Here is an 18,694-nt window from a genome sequence, read left to right as displayed (position 1 = left end):
GGTCAAATTGGACTTCACACATTTGTTTCTGGGCCTCCAAGGCCCAGACTTCAGAACTTACATATCTGTATATTCTCTTGAACAAAGCAAGTCATGAGGACAGCCCAAGTTCAAAGCATGGAAAAAATGAGTCAACCTCTTAATCTGACTCATCTAGTATTCTCCTGAACCACGGGGTAAGTACTTTGACTCTCCTGTGAAATTTAAGAACACTAAACTTAAGATGACTAAACAAAACATTTTTTCCAGTTTTTCTTTTAGTGAAGTAACGTGGACATCGACCCCATTAATGTCATGGGCTAATTAAAGGAGCTAATTTATCTGGAGGAGTTATAGATATTTTGTCTCATGGTCAGTGAATGCTATAACTTTAAGATTTGTGTCTATCTCCTATACCATCCCGTCATTGTATTGATGAGAAACTCATATATGAAAAATGCAGTAATTTTTTCAACGTCACAGAGTTAATGACAGAATCAAGATTCCTGACTCTGAATTACGTACTTTCTGTATCAGAGCATGTTGTCACTAAAGTTTTGTTACAGCTAATGATTAGATAAGTGAATTGATAAAAATACTGTTTATTACAATCATATTATTAAAACACTGTATACATTTATGCTTAAGTGTGCAAATTTTAAAACCAGTTTATCTGGGTTTAAAACTTGCTCTACCATGGACTATATGAACTCTATGGGCAAGCAATGTAACCTTCGTAAACTTTAATCTTCTCTATAGTAAACTTTAATAATAATAGTATCTGCTTTGTAGGAATTTTTAAATAAGGGTTAAATAAGGTCTGTCACCTAGCACTCAGCCTGGCATAGGAAAAATGCTTAATCATTAACATAATATTTATTCATCAAATTTTTATTTAAGACTAAATTGATACCTAGTGAAAATACTTAGATCTTAAGTGTATGATTCAATGAGTTTATAAGCATTTAAGCCTATTTATAACTTCCCATAAAAATGTGGAATATTACTTCACTCAAGAAATTTCGGCCGGGCGCCGTGGCTCAAGCCTGTAATCCCAGTACTTTGGGAGGCCGAGACCGGCGGATCACAAGGTCAGGAGATTGAGACCATCCTGGCTAATACGGTGAAACCCTGTCTCTACTTAAAAATACAAAAAACTAGCCGGGCGACGAGGCGGGCGCCTGTAGTCCCAGCTACTCGGGAGGCTGAGGCAACGCGGGAGGCGGAGCTAGCAGTGAGCTGAGATCCGGCCACTGCACTCCAGCCTGGGTTGCAGAGCAAGACTCCGTCTCAAAAAAAAAAAAGAAATTTCTCCTGTGTCTCAACCAGTGAGTTGCTACCTATTATAGGCAACTTCTGTACTGATTTTAATCACATAGACTTATTTTGCTACTCTTGAAGATTCTATAAATGGAATTAGGCAATATGTACTGTTTTTGTTCTTTGTTTAATATACTACTTTTGATATTGAACAATGTGATTGAATGTGTAATATTAATGAGTTTTTCATAAGATTGTTGCTGAATGGTATTCCATTGTATATGTATACTAAAATCTGATCATTTGGTTTCCTGTTGATGACATTTGGACTGTTTCCAGTTTGAATATATCTATACAATTCTTTATTAGAAGGGCTTTATTAGAGATATATATTTTGACTTAAAAAATAAATATCTTGAAGTAGAATCACTTAGTTTTATGATAAATGAGTGATTAACATTGCTAGAAGCTCCAAAATATTTTGCAAGTTGTTGAACCATTTTACATTTTCACCAGAAATGTTTCAGTTTTTGTTACTCTATACCCTCAAAATAAAATTAATAAAATTGGTATTACCAGTTTTGTTCATTGTGATTATTACAGTGAGTATAAAAAGCACAAATTGAAAGCATTTCCTTTGAAAACCGGCAAAAACAAGGATGCCTTCTCTCACCACTCCTATTCAACATAGTATCGGAAGTTCTGGCCAGGGCAATCAGGCAAGAGAAAGAAAGAAATCGTATTCAAATAGGAAGAGAGGAAGTCAAATTGTCTCTGTTTGCTGATGACATGATTGTATATTTGAAAAACCCCATCGTCTCAGCCCAAAATCTCCTTAAGCTGATAAGCAACTTCAGCAAAGTCTCAGGATACAAAATCAATGTGCAAAAATCACTAGCATTATTATATACCAATAACAGGCAAAAAGAGAGCCAAATCATGAGGCTTATTTTGTGAGAACTTGAAAAAAAATGCACATTTTATAGTTTATTCTGCAATTATTGGATGTAGTATTCTATACACGTCAAGTCAGAAAGCTTCTGTTAATATTTCCAAGTATGATTATGGGATTTGTCTATTACTCCTGCTCTCTCTGCTTTTACTACATTTACTGTGAAACTCTATGATCAGACATATAATTTCTTATAATTTGTATGTCTCCTTGGTGAGTTAATCTTTTTATCATTGTAATAAACCTCTCATTATCTTTTATAATACTCCTTGGATTCACATCTACTTTCAGCCACAGTTTTGCTATTTGGATTTTGTTTGTCCCATTATTTGCCTTTTCTGCTCTGTACTTTCTGCCTTCTTTTTCATATATTAAATTATTTTTTAGTTTTTTTATTTTAATTTCTATGTTTTTAAATATATCTTTTTTGTATTATTTTTGTTGATATTTCAGGATTGCCATTTTCATATTTAAAGTACAGAAGTCTATTTATAGTTACTATTATATCACTTCATGAGATAAGCAAGAAACTTATAACAGTAGAATTTTATTTATCTTCAACTCCAGAAAATGTTAAGCACAAATTATAGGAGGCTATTATTTTGGACTAAGCTCTTACACTAGGCCCTAAAAGACCAGACTAAAAATCAAATGGGAGTAATTTATGCTAAAGTTCCAGATTACCAAACCTAAACTAAGTTGTTATCTGACCTTCACAGAAATGAGAAAAGACAGATAACAGCCAACTTCTCAAAGAGGCCAGTTGAAATCTTCAGGTGACAGGATAATGAAATTTTCTCTACTTTAATCCTTACACACACAAAAAAGGCAACCAAGGCAGGGTGTACAGGCTCATGTCTGTAATTCCAACACTTTGGGAGGCTCAGGCGAAAGAATTACTTGAGGCCAGGAGTATGACACCAGCCTGAGCAGCATAGTGAGGCTGCATCTCCTCAAAAAAAAAAAAAAAAAAAAAATTAAAAATTAGCCAGGTGTGGTGGTGCATACCTGTAGTCCCAGCTACTTGGGAGGCTGAAGTGGGAGGATCACCTGAGCCAAGGAGTTCTAGGCTGCAGTGAGCTGATTATACCACCATACTGCAGCCTGGACAATAAAGTTAGAACTTGTCTCTAAAAAATAAAACAAAACAAAAGAGTTAGCTTCAAGTAACCTGATGTTAAATAATGTTATTTTTCTATTGTTTTTCCCCCGTCCCCACTTTGCAAGAAAAGTAAACTTTGAAAGGACTACTGACTAATTGTTCACTTCTGCTTCCTTCAGCCCCTCTCTATGAAATCAATCTCTTCTGCTCAGCTCATTGGAACAGATTCTACTTCAGGAAATGAAGCATTGCCTAATTCTAGAATCACAATAAAGCCAATTGAGGTCTTTAAATTCGTTGTAATTTCATCCCGTGAAACTACTTTGTGCTATTGTTAACATATATTTTATATGTGCTATAAACTAAAAAATGCACTGTTACGGTTTTTTCGTTAAAAAGTCAGGTGCCTTTTAAAGATATCAAGATAAAATATATCCTCTTTTTCTGTTTTCTCACATATTAACCATTTTCAGTGCTCCTCACTCCTTTTTCTAGATCTGGGTTTCCATCTGGTCTCACTTTCAGCATAAAGAATTTCTGTAGCATTATTTTTAGTTCAGTTTCACTGGTGACAAATTCTCTCAGCCTTCATTTATTTGAAAATGTCTTTATTTTGCTTTTATTTTTGAAGGATTTATTTACTAGATATAGAATTCTGTGTATACATTTTATTTCAGCACTTTAAAGATGTTGTCATCCAAAAAGCCAGCATGGTGGAGCTTGCCTGTCATCACTACTACTCGGGAAGCTGAGGCACGATCGCTTGAGCCCAGGAGTTCCAAGCTGTAGTGTGCAATGATTTTGAATAGCCACTGTGCTCCAGCCTGGAAAACATAGCAAGACAAAAAAAAAAGAAAGAGAAAGAAAGAAAAAAAAAAAGAAAGAAGAAAGAAAGGAAAGGAAAGGAAAGGAAAGGAAAAAAAGAAAGGAAAAGAAAAGAAAAGAAAAGGAAAAGAAGTTGTCATCCACTATTTCCTGGGCTCACTTGTTTTGGTAAGTCACTATATTATTGGCCTCTCTAGAGACTGTAATGGTTCATCTTTCTCTGGGTACTTTCCAAAATTTCAATGTATCTTTAGTTTCTGGATGTGTGACTATAAAGTCCCTACAAGTCGATTTTACAGTGTTTACTCTGCTTTGTCTACTAAGCTTCTTGGATCTATATGTTAATATTGTCCAGCAATTTTGGGAGAATTTTGCCCATTATTACTTTGAATATTTTTCTGCTTAATTCTTCCTTTCTTCTCCCTCTACACAACTTTATTAGGATGTTTGATGTTATCTCACAGTTAGCCAGTGCGTCTTTTATTTTTGTTTTTAATATATTTCATTTTTTAATATTGGATAATTTTTATTAATCTGTCTTCAAGTTTTGTTGATCATTTCTTCAACTGCTATTCTGTAATTGACAACCTGCTATGAAAACTTATGCAGTGACTTGTTCCTTTCAGGCCCTATACATTTCAGTTCTACAGTTTCTATTTTGCTTTTTAAGAAAATAAAATCATTCCAGCCAGTCACAGTGGCTCGCTCCTGTAATCCCAGCACTTTGGGAGGCTAAGGCCAGAAGATCACATGAGGTCAGGGGTTCGAGGCCAGCTTGGCCAAGATGATGAAATCCCGTCTCCACTAAAAATACAAAAATTAGTTGGACGTGGTGGCACGCACTAGTGGTCCCAGATACTCGGGAGGCAGAGACAGGAGAATCACTTGAACTTGGAAGAAGAAGGTTACAGTGAGCCAAGATCACTGCACTCCAGTTTGGGTGACACAGCAAGACTCTGTAATAGTAATAATAATAATAATAATAGTAATAATAATAATAATTTCCATTTATTTGCTGTGATTCACTACTGCTAACTTATTTGACCATAAATACTTTATTATCAAATTTTTCTTTAAGTTCTTTAACAACTTTATAGTGGTTGCTTGAATATCCTGATCTGCCAACTGCAGCATCTGGAGCATCTCAGGTTTTGCCTGTTTCTACTGACTGTATTAAAAAATGTATACATATCCACACATACAAATACATATATATGTATATATATTTATCCTATTGTCTATACTGTTTTGTGACCTTTTTTAAACAATGTACAAGACATTTTGTATATTAATGACATTCTGATTTGTTATATTCCTCTGATTGATTCCCGTTGATTGTTATTATCAATATTTTGAGTTAAATTACTGATAAATTAATCTTGTGGAGGATTCATTCTATACTTTTTGCAGTTTGATCAATCTCCGTTTCGTCCTTAGAGTAAATCCATTGTTTAAAAACAGAGGAAAGTTATGGTCCTTCTGGGGTTTTGAAGGAATGTCAGAGAGGTTTATGAAGACCCCCTCACTTACTGGAATTCAAACTTCAAACTCTGTGTCTCCTGCAGTTAGTGGCAGCTGAAATATTTGCTCAACTTTTTAAGTCTCTCAATTTTTGCTTTTTTCTGGGCTACTTGATGTCTTTTCTTCTTTTTCACACAAAAGCAAACAAAATTTAAGGCAAGTTTACATACAGATGTAGAGTCTTATATTTCTGTCTGTGATTTCCCCGCTCATGTGAGCTGCTCTGTTAGTCCCCAAGTTTCCTCTTAAACATCAAGTCAATAAGATTGCTGCTGTCTGCTGATTCTAACCTTCCTACATTTTTGGAATGGAAGGGCTTCCTGGATGTTGGACTTTCTGTGCTAAAAACCAGGAAGTTTCCACAGGGGAAAAGCCACAAAAATCTTAGATCTTATCCAATTCAATTTTTTTAAATTAATTAATTAATTAATTTATTTATTTATTTATTGAGATGGAGTTTTGCTATTGTCGCCCAGGCTGGAGTGCAGTGGTATAATCTCGGCTCACTGCAACCTCTCCCTCCCAGGTTCAAGCGATGCTCCTGCCTCAACCTCCCAAGTAGCTGGGACAACAGGCACGCACCACTATGCCCAGCTAATTTTTTGTATTTTTACGAGAGATGGGGTTTCACCATGTTGACCTGGCTTGTCTTGAACTTCAGGTAGTTCCCCCTCCTGGGCCTCCCAAAGTGCTGGGATTACAGATGTGAGCCACCTCCCCCGGCCTCAATTTCCTCTCTTATTGGCCATATCTTCACACTTTCTGCCTCCTTTCAGTAGCATCCCACTACTTCACATATTTGCTTATTTAATATTTTGTCTAATAGTAATAATTATTTCCTACAGAATAGTCTACTTTGTCACTATCAGAAGCAGAATAAAAATAATATATTTTACTTTTCCAAGTAATGAGAGATTTGATATCAACAACCAAACTTGTCCAACTTATAACCTCATAATTCACTTCTGGGTGTAGTAACTATCACAAGAATAGTAGTAATAATACAATGTCAAATTATAAGCAAAAATAAAAAAACTTTATTCATAGAGAATTAACTTGTAAAACAATTTTCCAACATATTGGCAAGGCTTGTTTGGATAAGTGGATTTGGGTGGTAGTTTTCTTCTTTTACTTTCCAATGTTTTTCAAACGTTAATATAATTAAATAAATACACACACATATACACATATATGCGGCAACTTGGTATACTGAGGATTTTAAACTGAAGGAAATTGAGAAGACCACAGAAGCAAGAAGGTCTTTCTGACCTTCTTCTGCACCCCTTCTCTCCTGAATCAGGCCGTAGAAACTATAGAGAATTTCCTTCGCTCCTTTTCCCCAGCAGTGGGCCATAAAACCTAGTTGACCTTCCCCTGAAAATAGGTCATAAGGCCCTCATCCAAGGGATGTCCTCCCCGTGCCTCAAGTAAGGCAAAGTCTTTATCTCTGAAGACGCAGAGACATGGAGAACAATCTGAACCAGCAAGTGTCTCTGAGTTCCCCCGTTTATGCCCTTTAGATAATATCTGTTTTCATCCAATAATGTTTCTGCACAACTATCCACTTCTTTATATGATTTAGCATAAAATATACAATTTTCCCTGTTTCTTTTGACCTTTCATTTCTAAAGGCTCCCATGTCACATAAAATTTGTATGAAATAAATATTTATGCCTTTCTATTATTAATCTGTCGTTTGTTGTAGGGGTCTCAGACATAAAATTTGTATCAGATAGGAAAATATATTATATATTTCCCCTAAAATATATACATATATACTATGTACAACTAGAAGATAACCATCGTGTTTATCAAATAATGATTACTTTATTGATTGTAAGTGTAATCTTAAAAATGGGCAAGAGTATACCTCAAAGTTGATAACAAGAGAAATTACTAGGTCTCTTATAAACACCATTGAATATAACACATATTGTAAAATCTTAGAAAATATATTAAAATACTTTTTTTAAAGACAGCAGTCAGCAGACAAGAAAGATCCACAGAGGCACACTGATGCCTACTAGCTATGAATGGCACAGTTAAATTTGTACTCAGATACTGTAAATATTAAAATTACTTCTATGGTTTCTCTTAATATGCTGGGCAAAATTCCATCATTCAATAGCTTCTCATTTACAGGGGCCATTCACATACTGATAAGGGATTAGTATATGAATGGCTGATCCCATCATATACTGATAAGGGATCAGTATATGAATCACTTCTTTGTGAATGTGGCAGCATTCATTTTCACAACTTCATTATGTTTGACAATAAATCAACTCGTTTGAGAAACTTACAGAAAAAATTGGAAATGTCATGCATGGTAGATTTTTATATAGTCCATAAAAATTACAACCTTGTGGCCTGGATGCCTACTTGGTTTGGCCTCCTTTGCCTTTTAAAAATTAGAACATTTTACTCTGCAATTCTTATTTCCATTTCTTCTGGCAATTTTGACTGGAACTGAACAGTGTGGTAGCTCCATTTGGATGGAGTATTGGCACTTGAGTGTGCATAGTTTTCACCACTTTACTGATTCATAACCTGCCAATGTCTTCCATTTATCTCACTTGCTTGGGTTCTGTAGGCACTTAAGTAAATACCCCCCCCACACACACACACACAAATCTTAGCCTACAAAAGTGTGATTCAATAATTTCACTAAGAAAATATATACAGCTATAAACAAACTAGGCTATTTGGAAGAAAAATTGTGAACACAAGAAGGGGCATGACATTAGCCAGGCATACTGATGTAGCCCTGTAGTCCCAGCTACTTAGGAGGTTGAAGTAGGAGGATTGCTTCAGCCCACGAGTTTGAGGCTGCAGTGAGCTGTGACGGTCCCACTGCACACCAGGCTGGGTGACAGAGCAAGACCTTGTCTCTAAATAAATAAATTAAATAATTAAAGAAAGGAAAAAGGCTTTCACAGTGTGGCAAAGAACAAGAGGATTATATAAAAAGGGGATTTATGTTTGCTCTGCCAATATTTTAGTCACAATGGAAAAAAGTCAAAATTGCATTTTAATATGGTTTTCATTGGATTTTTGTCTAAATGCCTTAAGAACGAGTTAATGGGTGCAGCACACCAACATGGCACAGGTATACATATGTAACAAACCTGCACATTGTGCACATGTACCCTAGAACTTAAAGTATAACAAAAAAATTTAAAAAAAGAATAACTCTGCCTAAGGCAGAGTTATAAAGCCTTGCAAGATTCCAGGTGGGTCTGTCAGGCCTTTTTTTGCTTCATTGTCAGAATGCATCTCCTCAACCCATGTGTTGGGCAACAGTTACTGGTAATTCTTTCTGCTTTCCTTGGGTACACTTTAGTGTTAGTGATGGAGTGTGGACCTGATTTTCTCATGTTCTATTCCTATGTCTCCTGGACTCCTTACTCAAATTCCATTCCTGGAAGACTTTTTTCTTGCAGAAAAGACACTTATTTTGAAACAACTTGTTTTCACTTTCCACAGAGGGCTAAGATTGGTCCTCATCACTAGTACTGCTTCCTGCATACCTTTGTGGTGGTATCTTGACTTCAAAGAACCATGAAACACTCCCGCACTTTATTTTTCATGATTAATGAAAGGGATTTCCTCTGTGGTGGATGAGCTAGTTTGGTATAAAGGGGGTATCTTCTATATATTAGTATCTATAGTAACATTCTAGGCAAGAAAGAAGCATGCTAATACCACTTATCCAACCTAAAAACTTTCAGGATTATTACCAAGAAGAACAAAAAAATCAACCCCCCAATTAACAAACAGAAAACCCTTTGCATTGTTAAATGACCTCGTGATTATACCCCTCTGCCCACCCTTCCTTCAAAAAACGGCCCACCTATTTTGTGGTGTGTAATCTTTACTCAAGCAGCTATCCCTGTGCAATTACATTTGTCAAACTTCAAGCAGTTTTGTGTCTGGCATTTTCGCTGGGGTTGGAGAACTGACAAGGGAGGAATGAATCCTGAGTAGCATAGAATTTCTCCATGTCCTTTAATTCTATCAATGTTTTCTTCTCTCATTCAAATTGAATTCACCAAATCTGTCTGCCTACAGGATGACTTACTGAGACACTCACACCTCCCCCACTGTCTGCTCCCCCAGCTCTAACAATGCAACCATGATTTCTAAGACTGTACGAGTTTAAAATAAGGATTCTTGGCAGATCTGACGACCACAAACCTTCTGTCATTGATGATGTAGTTTCTGGGCTTGCTAAAGCATCTCTTGTCCCCATGAATGCCAGTCCTTGCGTGCTTGTGTGTGCAGTAAAGGGTTAAAAAGCTTTGGAAAGACACCACGCATGTGTTAATTCGTGCTGCAGCAGCGTGCATCACTTCCACTTTGACCTCATAGTTAATCTGCGTGATAGTTAATCACGCAGAGTCGCTAGTGATTTTTTTCCTATTTATTTTAAATTCATATACACGCACAGGGCGCTGCCCCCTGTAAAAGAAAAAAAATCAAAACAAACAAATAAATAACCCCAAAGAGATGGACCCGGGGGAGAACGCGTAAGTGTGAGGGGCATGAGTATACACGAGTGTGCGCGTCTTTCCCTCTCCCTTATTTGTCTCCGTGTGAGTCTCTCCTTGTACCCTCCCCCTGCCTCGATGATATTACTCCCCCAGACTTGGAAGCCGCTGCCAGAGTGACGCTTTGATGGTATCTGCAAGCGTTTGTGCTGATCTTATCTCTGCCCCCTGAATATTAATTCCCAAATCTGGTAGCAATCCATCTCCCCAGTAACGGGACCTACTAGAGGCAGGTGGGGGGAGCCACCACCAGATCATAAGCATAAGAATAATACAAAGGGGAGGGATTCTTCTGCAACCAAGAGGCAAGAGGCGAGAGGAGGAAAAAAAAAAAAAAAGCGATGAGTTCGCCAAATATATGGAGCACAGGAAGCTCAGTCTACTCGACTCCTGTATTTCCACAGAAAATGACGGTGTGGATTCTGCTCCTGCTGTCGCTCTACCCTGGGTAAGATGTGCCCTTTTTGGCGTCGTTTTGTTCTGAAGAGGTGGGGAGAAGGTGTGGGGAAGGGGAACTCTGGAGACCACCCAGATTTAAAACACTCTCCTAGGATGGGAGGTTTTATAATTTAGGGGAGAGTGAATATGTGGGGCGGGGACTGGAAGAAGAAAAGTGGAAGGTCACTTTCATTAATGTATTCATTTATTGGATTTTATTTTATTTATTTTTTTGGTTTTAGAGTGGAAAAGGTAACCTCATAAAGACTAAATATTTGGGGAGTAGCATTTTGACATTACTGCAGTCTGATGTCGGAGTGGGCTGTGCTGATAGACGCCAGCATTTGAGGCCATGTTGCAAGCGTTTTGGGTGGGGGTCTGATGAAGAAATTTACAAATGGGTCCTGGCGCACACCGGAGAGATATGTGTGAGGGAGCTGGGGGGAGGGGCGGCGGGCGGCCCTGTTCCTGTGTACTAAGGCATCGCTTGCCTCTGCACCTGGCATTCTTAAGGTCAGTCAGCCAGGTTTTGCATCCAGTCCCATTGACCCAACAACCAACTCCCCGTGTGCAAACATGGTTCAGCACCAGGGACAGCAGTCCTGGTTAGGGCCAAAGGGATAGAGAGGCTTGTCTAACCGGATAGAACGTCTCTAAATATACTCAGGGCATCCATAAAATCAGACAGAAGGCCAATGAAGCCACGGGACACTAATGAAATATAGAGATCCTGATCTGATTACCTCTACTCCCTCCTTGATATAGGAAGAGGACTATTGGGCATAGGGTGGAGAATGTAGTTAAATTATTGCATAGGGGAATATGTGTCTGGAAAAAGAGTTGGCCTTGCTGCAGTGTTGGAAAATATGCTGAACCAGGTGATTGTGATGCCAAAATCGTGAAGTATGCATTAATGCTTTAAAACCTTGCTGCACTGAATAGAAACAAAAAGGACAGGCTGGAGACTGGACTCCTGAAAACCCTGAGAATGTATATGCTCTGAAGTGCCTGGCATTTAAATTTACTTGAACTTCCTTGAGCTAAGAGCATTAGAGGAGTAACCATCCATGCAGCTTAGCTGACTCCTCGTCTACCTACCTAAGTACCTCCCCGACTCTCCAAGCTTTCTAGCTAGGACCAAAGGCATGTTAGAGGTCCACTATTTACATTACTTGCATTCTTCTATACTTTCATTTTGAAATAAAGTTCTATAAATACACCTCTCATATCCTACCAATGTAAAGAAAGAAACAAATGAAAACTGGCTATAGAAAATATCAACACAGTGCCCTAACATTTTTTTTTGTGAGTTGACAATCTTACATGGTAGTTGTAACAAAAGCAGCTGAAAGGGATGGAGGTTAAACTCGCTTTTATTTTTAAAAAATATTGAAACCAGGCAACTTTTCTGGGCCCTTCTTATCTAAGATGGGTAATAAGACAGATAGATTTATGATGAAGTTCAGGCAAAATAAAGAGAGAAAAATCTCACTTTGGAGTTTCTAAACAGAGAGGGGGTCTCCTGAACTCTTCCAGCACTTTTTGTACTTTCCTTATTTACTATAAAAATAGAATGTATTTGCACTAGGATTATAAGATTTCAGTAGCTTTCTCAGAATAGGAGAGGGCCTTTTACTGGAAACAGTCTTGTATGTAAGATAATTTAGTGAAATCCTGAAAAAAAACAATTTTTTGATTCAAAATTTGAACTCATTTTTATACTTAAGGTTGTGGATAGCTGTTAATTTGTTTCAGAAATTAGAAAATAGATAGTTACTTACTAATAGAAAATATCTTTCCCCTATTTCTATCATTAATGAAACCTGTGGATTAAAATCTAGACAAGACACAGGGAATGTCTTTATTTTTGACTTGTCTCCATCCTAGTAAACAATTGTCTAACTTAATAGATAAGAATATTATGTATTTTATCTTCAGTAACCCTATTTTAACCTAAACATGTTTAACTTTACTGTAGTTCATAATAAAATAGTATTTAAGGTGTCTTCTTGTTACCACAGCCCCACTTTTTCCATTTTAATGTCATATAAAAAGTAAATTTGATGATACATTTTAATTTTCAATTTGTACCAGACTACCTTAGATGAGTTTTTTAAAAGAGCTCTAAAAACATGAGCTATCTGTAATGGAAACTCCCCAAAGTGGTAATTTTTGCATTCTCTCATAGTGACAGAGAATGGAGTCATTGCTGTTTGGTGCAGAGAATGTGATCAGAGTTTCAGTCTGCTGCAATCCCATAAAAAAAGTCATTTGAATCGTTTAGTAGGACTGGAGGTAAATAGAAGCTTTGATCTCTAAAGCTGATCCTAAGGAAGGACAATAAATAACTAGGAAATAGTTGAGACACGAGGAGCCCATAGGAAATGGTATTTATGAAATAATACTTCTGTGGTAAACAGGAGTAGCAAAACCACCTGGAAAGTTAAAGAGAAATCAAAATTAATAATTGGTTTTTTATTTATATAACTCAAAAGATTGTTTTTGCCCTCATTAAATGACAAAGTTTATTAGTCTGTGTCTTTACAAAAGTAAAACAAGGAGATAAATAAAGCATCGAAGTGAGAATATTAATAACTAATATCTCTTCTTATAAGTGAAATAGTTAATTTCTGAAACTCAAAATTTTTAAACATTCACATATCTTGTGCTGTCATAAAAAATAACCTGTGGAACTTACTAAAATGGAGATTCCTACACTATACACTGAATGCTTTTGAATCATTATGTCTGGGGTGGAGAACAGGATTATTCAACAGGAATATTTTCAACAAGTACCCTAGACCTTACTTTGAAGAAAAGTGGTCTATACTTTGCTGATTTCCAAAAGTTTATTTATTGTTATATTTAATATTTAAAAGTGTTTTGATAATTCATACTTTATTATTCAGCTGGGCAGGATGAATCAATTTAACATCAATGATCTTTTATTTGTATGTCAATCATTGAGAATATTATACATATAATAAAGTATGAGGAATAGTACAAAGAACACACCCACATTAGTTATGAGGAGATATTGGTTCCAAAAAAAATAAAACATATATACATATATAATGTGTATGTGATTATATTGAAAAACTATATATATACCACATATATGTGCATAGAGATTTTAAAACAAATCTTATACTTTCATAAACTTTTTTGGTGTAATTTTATTCCATCTCAGAGTAAAAATACACTAAAGGGAAGAAAAAATATAGAAAAACATAAAAAATAATTTAGAGTAAACAAGAATAAGTGAAACATAAAGTGTTTTCATTTTATTAGAATAAAATAAGATTTTATAATATGCTTAGAGTGACAAACAATTATTTTTCAAGGATAGACTGAGCAGAAATAAATTGGACTGAATTTTTGATGATATGTCCAAACTTTACTTTTAAGTGCTCATTCTGAATTTTTAAAAAGAAAATACAGTTAAAGGTTTATACATATTTTCTACTTTTAGCTGTTACCTAAACTAAGATGCTTTCCACGATGTTTCTTATGAGCTGCTAAAGTGTTTTTATTCTATAATTTTATTTTACATATTTCTTTAACAGACTAGGACAAAATTTTTTTTTTCAAGAAAAAAGTATTTTGATTCTTCAATATAACCTTATTTGTTTACAGAATTAATCTCTACAGACAAGCTTTTTATTCCTTATCTTTCTAAATGCTCCATCTGGTATCCTCCAGAAAAAAATTTATCTCCTCAGCATCCTAAATTGCTTTACTTGTAGACAAAACATTTCGAATAGTCTATCCTGAGGTAGACTGGGTAGACTATTTGAATGGTTGGGTTATTCTACTTTCCAAATTTGAAAGATTATCCTGAAGCCACCATTAACCTGAAAGAAAAAATAAAGAAGAACAGAAAGAAAGTAAATACTCATCACCCAGTATTTCCCAGAACCCAGTTGCCCACTACTATCTAAACAAAACACCTGAATTGCAGGCAGAAGTTGAAAATAATTTAAATAATGGGTTATATAAATGCCTGTTTCATGTCCTAGATTCATTTAGAGCAGCTAATTTCCTCAAAATAACTAATTTAAGGCATATATATTTTAATGATAGAGGTCTCTGTTCTATACTTTAAAAAATTGTTTCATGCCAAGGATTTCCACTCAAATTGGAAGGAAGTTAAGACTAATTTTAGATACTGTATTTCTTTGCTATAAATATTATGCTACTAGGGTCCTGGCTACCTCTCTACTACAATTTCCCAGCCATTTCAAGACAGACTTTTCAGTTTAAGTACAAGTAGGTTTTACTGGAATTATACACACTTGTTGTTCTCCAAATACTTCTGCCAAATTGACTGATTATAGAAGACTGAATTATAATTAAAAGTTATAATCAGAGTAGTTTGGAGATGGTTTGATCACTACGGGTGTCAGCACTATTCAAATGCTTAAAGATTCAGGATTTCAGTTGAGATGAATATTCCAGATGTGATACTTTATTCAGGTAGTCATGCAGAAGACAATGCATCTTTCTGCTGCCGGGGTATCAGACACCTGTGTGACCTCTTCAAAGTCAGAAATCAAATAGTCATAAGATAATATCAATTTTATGCCCCACTTGTGTCATGTTATACATACACACTGAATCAAATAAGACACACGCACACACACACACATACACACACACTTAATCCTCACTGTGACTCCACAAAGTATTTATCATCAACCATATTTGAAAGACTAGGAAACCAAGATTATAGGCAGATTAAATAATTTGCTTAAACACAATAGATAATTAGAAGCAACATAATATAATAAGTATGAATGTGGATATAAGTAAACATGTATACATATATAATGTTTATATATGTGTATACATATGAATCATAGTAACTTGGTTTTTTAGATCTGTCAATATTATGTTCTGTATTTTTTTAGTCAGTTTGGAGTCTCAATCCATCAATAGTGTTCCTAGAAGTGTAACAGGTGGACTGGATTATCTACAAGTTATTTACTAGTTTTAATATTCATGATTCTCACATTCTGTCTTCAGATGATAGAATACACAACATACTTTACATCCATTCAGTCCACTGAATAAATCAAAATGTCTAATCTATATAGAGACATGGTTTAAGATACTCAGTCTCCAACAATGACATCATTATTACATTTTCATTGTTTTGATTGAAATGTCTAGACAGAAATGCCTAGTAACAATCTAAAATTCAGTTTTTCTTAATTTAAGAGCATATTAAATGGAATTATTTAGAGCTGAACCAAAATTATGTTTAGAATATATATTTCCTCATTGGTTGTGTCTATGTAAGTAAAGCATAGTTTAATCTGCACTTAATTATTCATCCAGAACATCCAGAAACTTAACTGTAGCATGTCATTCCATTTTTAAAGTGGAGACCTTGCCTTCTATTGAGCAAATCTATAGGAAACTTGCTCAATGTTGTCCTCCAGTTTTCTTACACAAATTCTTAGAAAAGTGGAAAACAAAATTGAGTCAACTATACTCAATATTAAAGTAGAAATAGTATTACAACTTCATATATGGATATGTATAATTTTAATATGTAGATATTGAATGATGACATATTTTTAATCACCCCAATTATACTAGCAACCAGTTAATTAACATTACTATGTGGTAACAACATAAAAGCTCTTACATTTTAATTTCTAGAGTAATAAGAAGTTATAATTTCTAGAAAGTAATAGGGATTTTACATTTTTACAGGAATGTTTGCATTCACAGTTTTATTCTCTCAGTAGACTCATGAGTTAGATGAAAAAGATAATATTTTCTTCTGACAACTGTAGAAAATGAGATATTGAGAGATTAGGGGACTCCTTCAAGGATCCTTTACTATTAGCTGTAGAACAGAATTAAGATCCCCTCCTTGAATTCATAGTGCAATACATCACATTGAACAAGTATAGTCACCCCACCCCCCCGCTTTTTTTTTCTAAATGTAAGAAAATACTTTAGTTGTTTAGAGATGTAAAAGTCCTCTCTAACTTGCGTTACTGGGGAAGGTTATTTTCTATTCATTTGTTCCCCATACTAGAGAAAAAATATCCTTTTAAAAAGGAAATAAAAAGCTCCTTTAAAGTTACACATAAAATAAAACTTAACTTCAAATCATATTAATCCCTACAGTATTATGATATAAGAGCACAAACTATGGTAATAATTCTATATTATTATAAAAATCATTGTATAACTCTGCATAGATAAAATACCATGTAAATGCTAAATAAGTGGCACTGATACTACACTCTCTACCCATTCATAAAGAAAACTACATAAGTACCAAATAACATAATCGTGGAGAAAACAAGGGATGTTTTAAAGCAAAGATCCTTTGTTATAATTGAAACCCTGCCATGAACCCAAGTGTTGCTGTAAAGCCAAAGTCTACCTAGTAAGACAAATATACAGTGTGTATTTGCTTAAATACACCTAAAGAAATAGCAGAACTTACTGTATATTTGTATCAGTAAACTAACTAAAACAAACTGAATATAATATGTCATTAAAATCTTGATAGGAAAAAACAAATGACTGATGTTTTCACGTGTTCTTTTTTTGTTGGTTATCAATTCTTTTTATAAATTGCTTTTGAAAACACACTTGAGGTACATAATTGAGGAAAGCAACTCCAAACATAAAAAGAGAAATAAATGTATAATTTATTAATTAATTTATGAAATGAATTGTATTTGAGTCAATTCTGGGATTTTTGCATTATAGAGAATACAAGCCAAATTTCCCTAAAGAATTTTCTAACCACTTGTTTAGAGCATGCTGAGAGGTTGTAAGAGTTTTTATGTTTGCAGTAGAGATAACAATTGGCCTCTTAGTCTTTTTTTATGGTGGACATTTATGAGTGAATTACTTGATTTCCGTAGGCAGAAGTGGAGCTACTTCCCACTATGGTAGGAGATAAGAAATTGAACAGTTCCTTCTACTCCTAAGTGAATAACCTTCTTCCACAAGTACTCCTCTACCATTTAATCCTTAAACTTCTACACATAGATGCGAGGACGGGGAAAGAAAAGGCACCGAGGGCTGTTTTACTAATCTTTTATAGAAAACTCTGTTCTTTCTTAGCAGTGTACCGTCTACACTAAATGAGAATATGATGTTTGTCTTCTTCTTTACTCAGTATCAGAAAATTAGTCATGGTAACATAGGGAAAATTTTGTATAATATTGTGCTCCCTGTGCAATGTGTTTCTCTCACATATCCACTGATTAACTCACCTTTTTGAAGATTTTGCTCAAACCTCACCTTCTCAATAAAGCCTGCACCTACCACTCAAGGTAAAATTGCAAACTTCACTCCACCCTGTACTTCCAAGTCCTCTAATCCTCTCTACTTTACTTTGCCTTAGAACTCACTTATAGCCTTTAGTAATTAATCAGAAAAAATTACGTTATTTATTGGTTTACTACTTTTACTTTTTAATTTTCTATCTCTCTCAGCTAAAAGCTAGGACCCACAAAGGAAGAGATGCCATTGATACAACTCACCTTTCTTAGCACGCCTAGTCTCTAACAGATGTTCAATAATTGTATGCTTAATTAAGTAATACAAATTGCACTCATTTTCCCCCAAATTTTTATTCTTTTCAAAAAAGGAAATATTTTCAACTTGTTTTACGGTATCTCACTCTAGGTTAGCATATATGGCTACCAGGAAAAAAAAAAATAAAAGAAAATAAGCAAAAAAACAGTTTCCACAGCATAGTATACTTGTTAATAGCATAAGCTACGGAGACACACTTGATCAGGGTTCAGTTTGATAACCCTCAGTCAACCAGTTTCACTCTGTCTTTTCATATATACAAAAAAAATGAAGATTTGGAAAGCTGAGGCAGGAAGATCGCTTGTGCCCAGGAGTTCCAAACTGGCCTGGGCAACATGGTGAGACCCTATTTCAAGAAAAAAAAAAAAAAATTAGCTGGATATGGTAGTGCATGCCTGTGGTCCTAGCTTCTTGGGAGGCTAAGTCAGGAGGATCACTTCAGCACAGGATTTCAAGGCTGCATTGAGCCATGTTTGCACCACTGTACTCAAG

The 18,694-nt window shown here is 35.2% G+C and overlaps 1 protein-coding gene across 2 annotated transcripts in view; it reads left to right on the top strand.

Annotated features, from left to right (window-relative positions):
- The first annotated feature begins 9,997 nt into the window (after window positions 1-9,997).
- Window positions 9,998-18,694, top strand: part of GABRG2 (gamma-aminobutyric acid type A receptor subunit gamma2) — a 96,511-nt gene continuing 87,814 nt past the window's right edge. For both annotated transcript variants that reach the window (XM_033180375.1, XM_033180374.1), the window contains exon 1: window positions 9,998-10,637. In XM_033180375.1, the coding sequence (XP_033036266.1) occupies window positions 10,531-10,637 (107 nt within the window). In that variant the 5' untranslated portion in view covers window positions 9,998-10,530. The remainder of the gene's footprint in view (window positions 10,638-18,694) is intronic.

This window comes from Trachypithecus francoisi, unplaced genomic scaffold (assembly GCF_009764315.1).
Source record: "Trachypithecus francoisi isolate TF-2019V2 unplaced genomic scaffold, Tfra_2.0 Lachesis_group2, whole genome shotgun sequence".
Classification (NCBI taxonomy): Eukaryota; Metazoa; Chordata; class Mammalia; order Primates; family Cercopithecidae; genus Trachypithecus; species Trachypithecus francoisi.
Note: the sequence above shows the minus strand (reverse complement) of the source record. Positions and strands in the feature narration are given on the sequence as shown.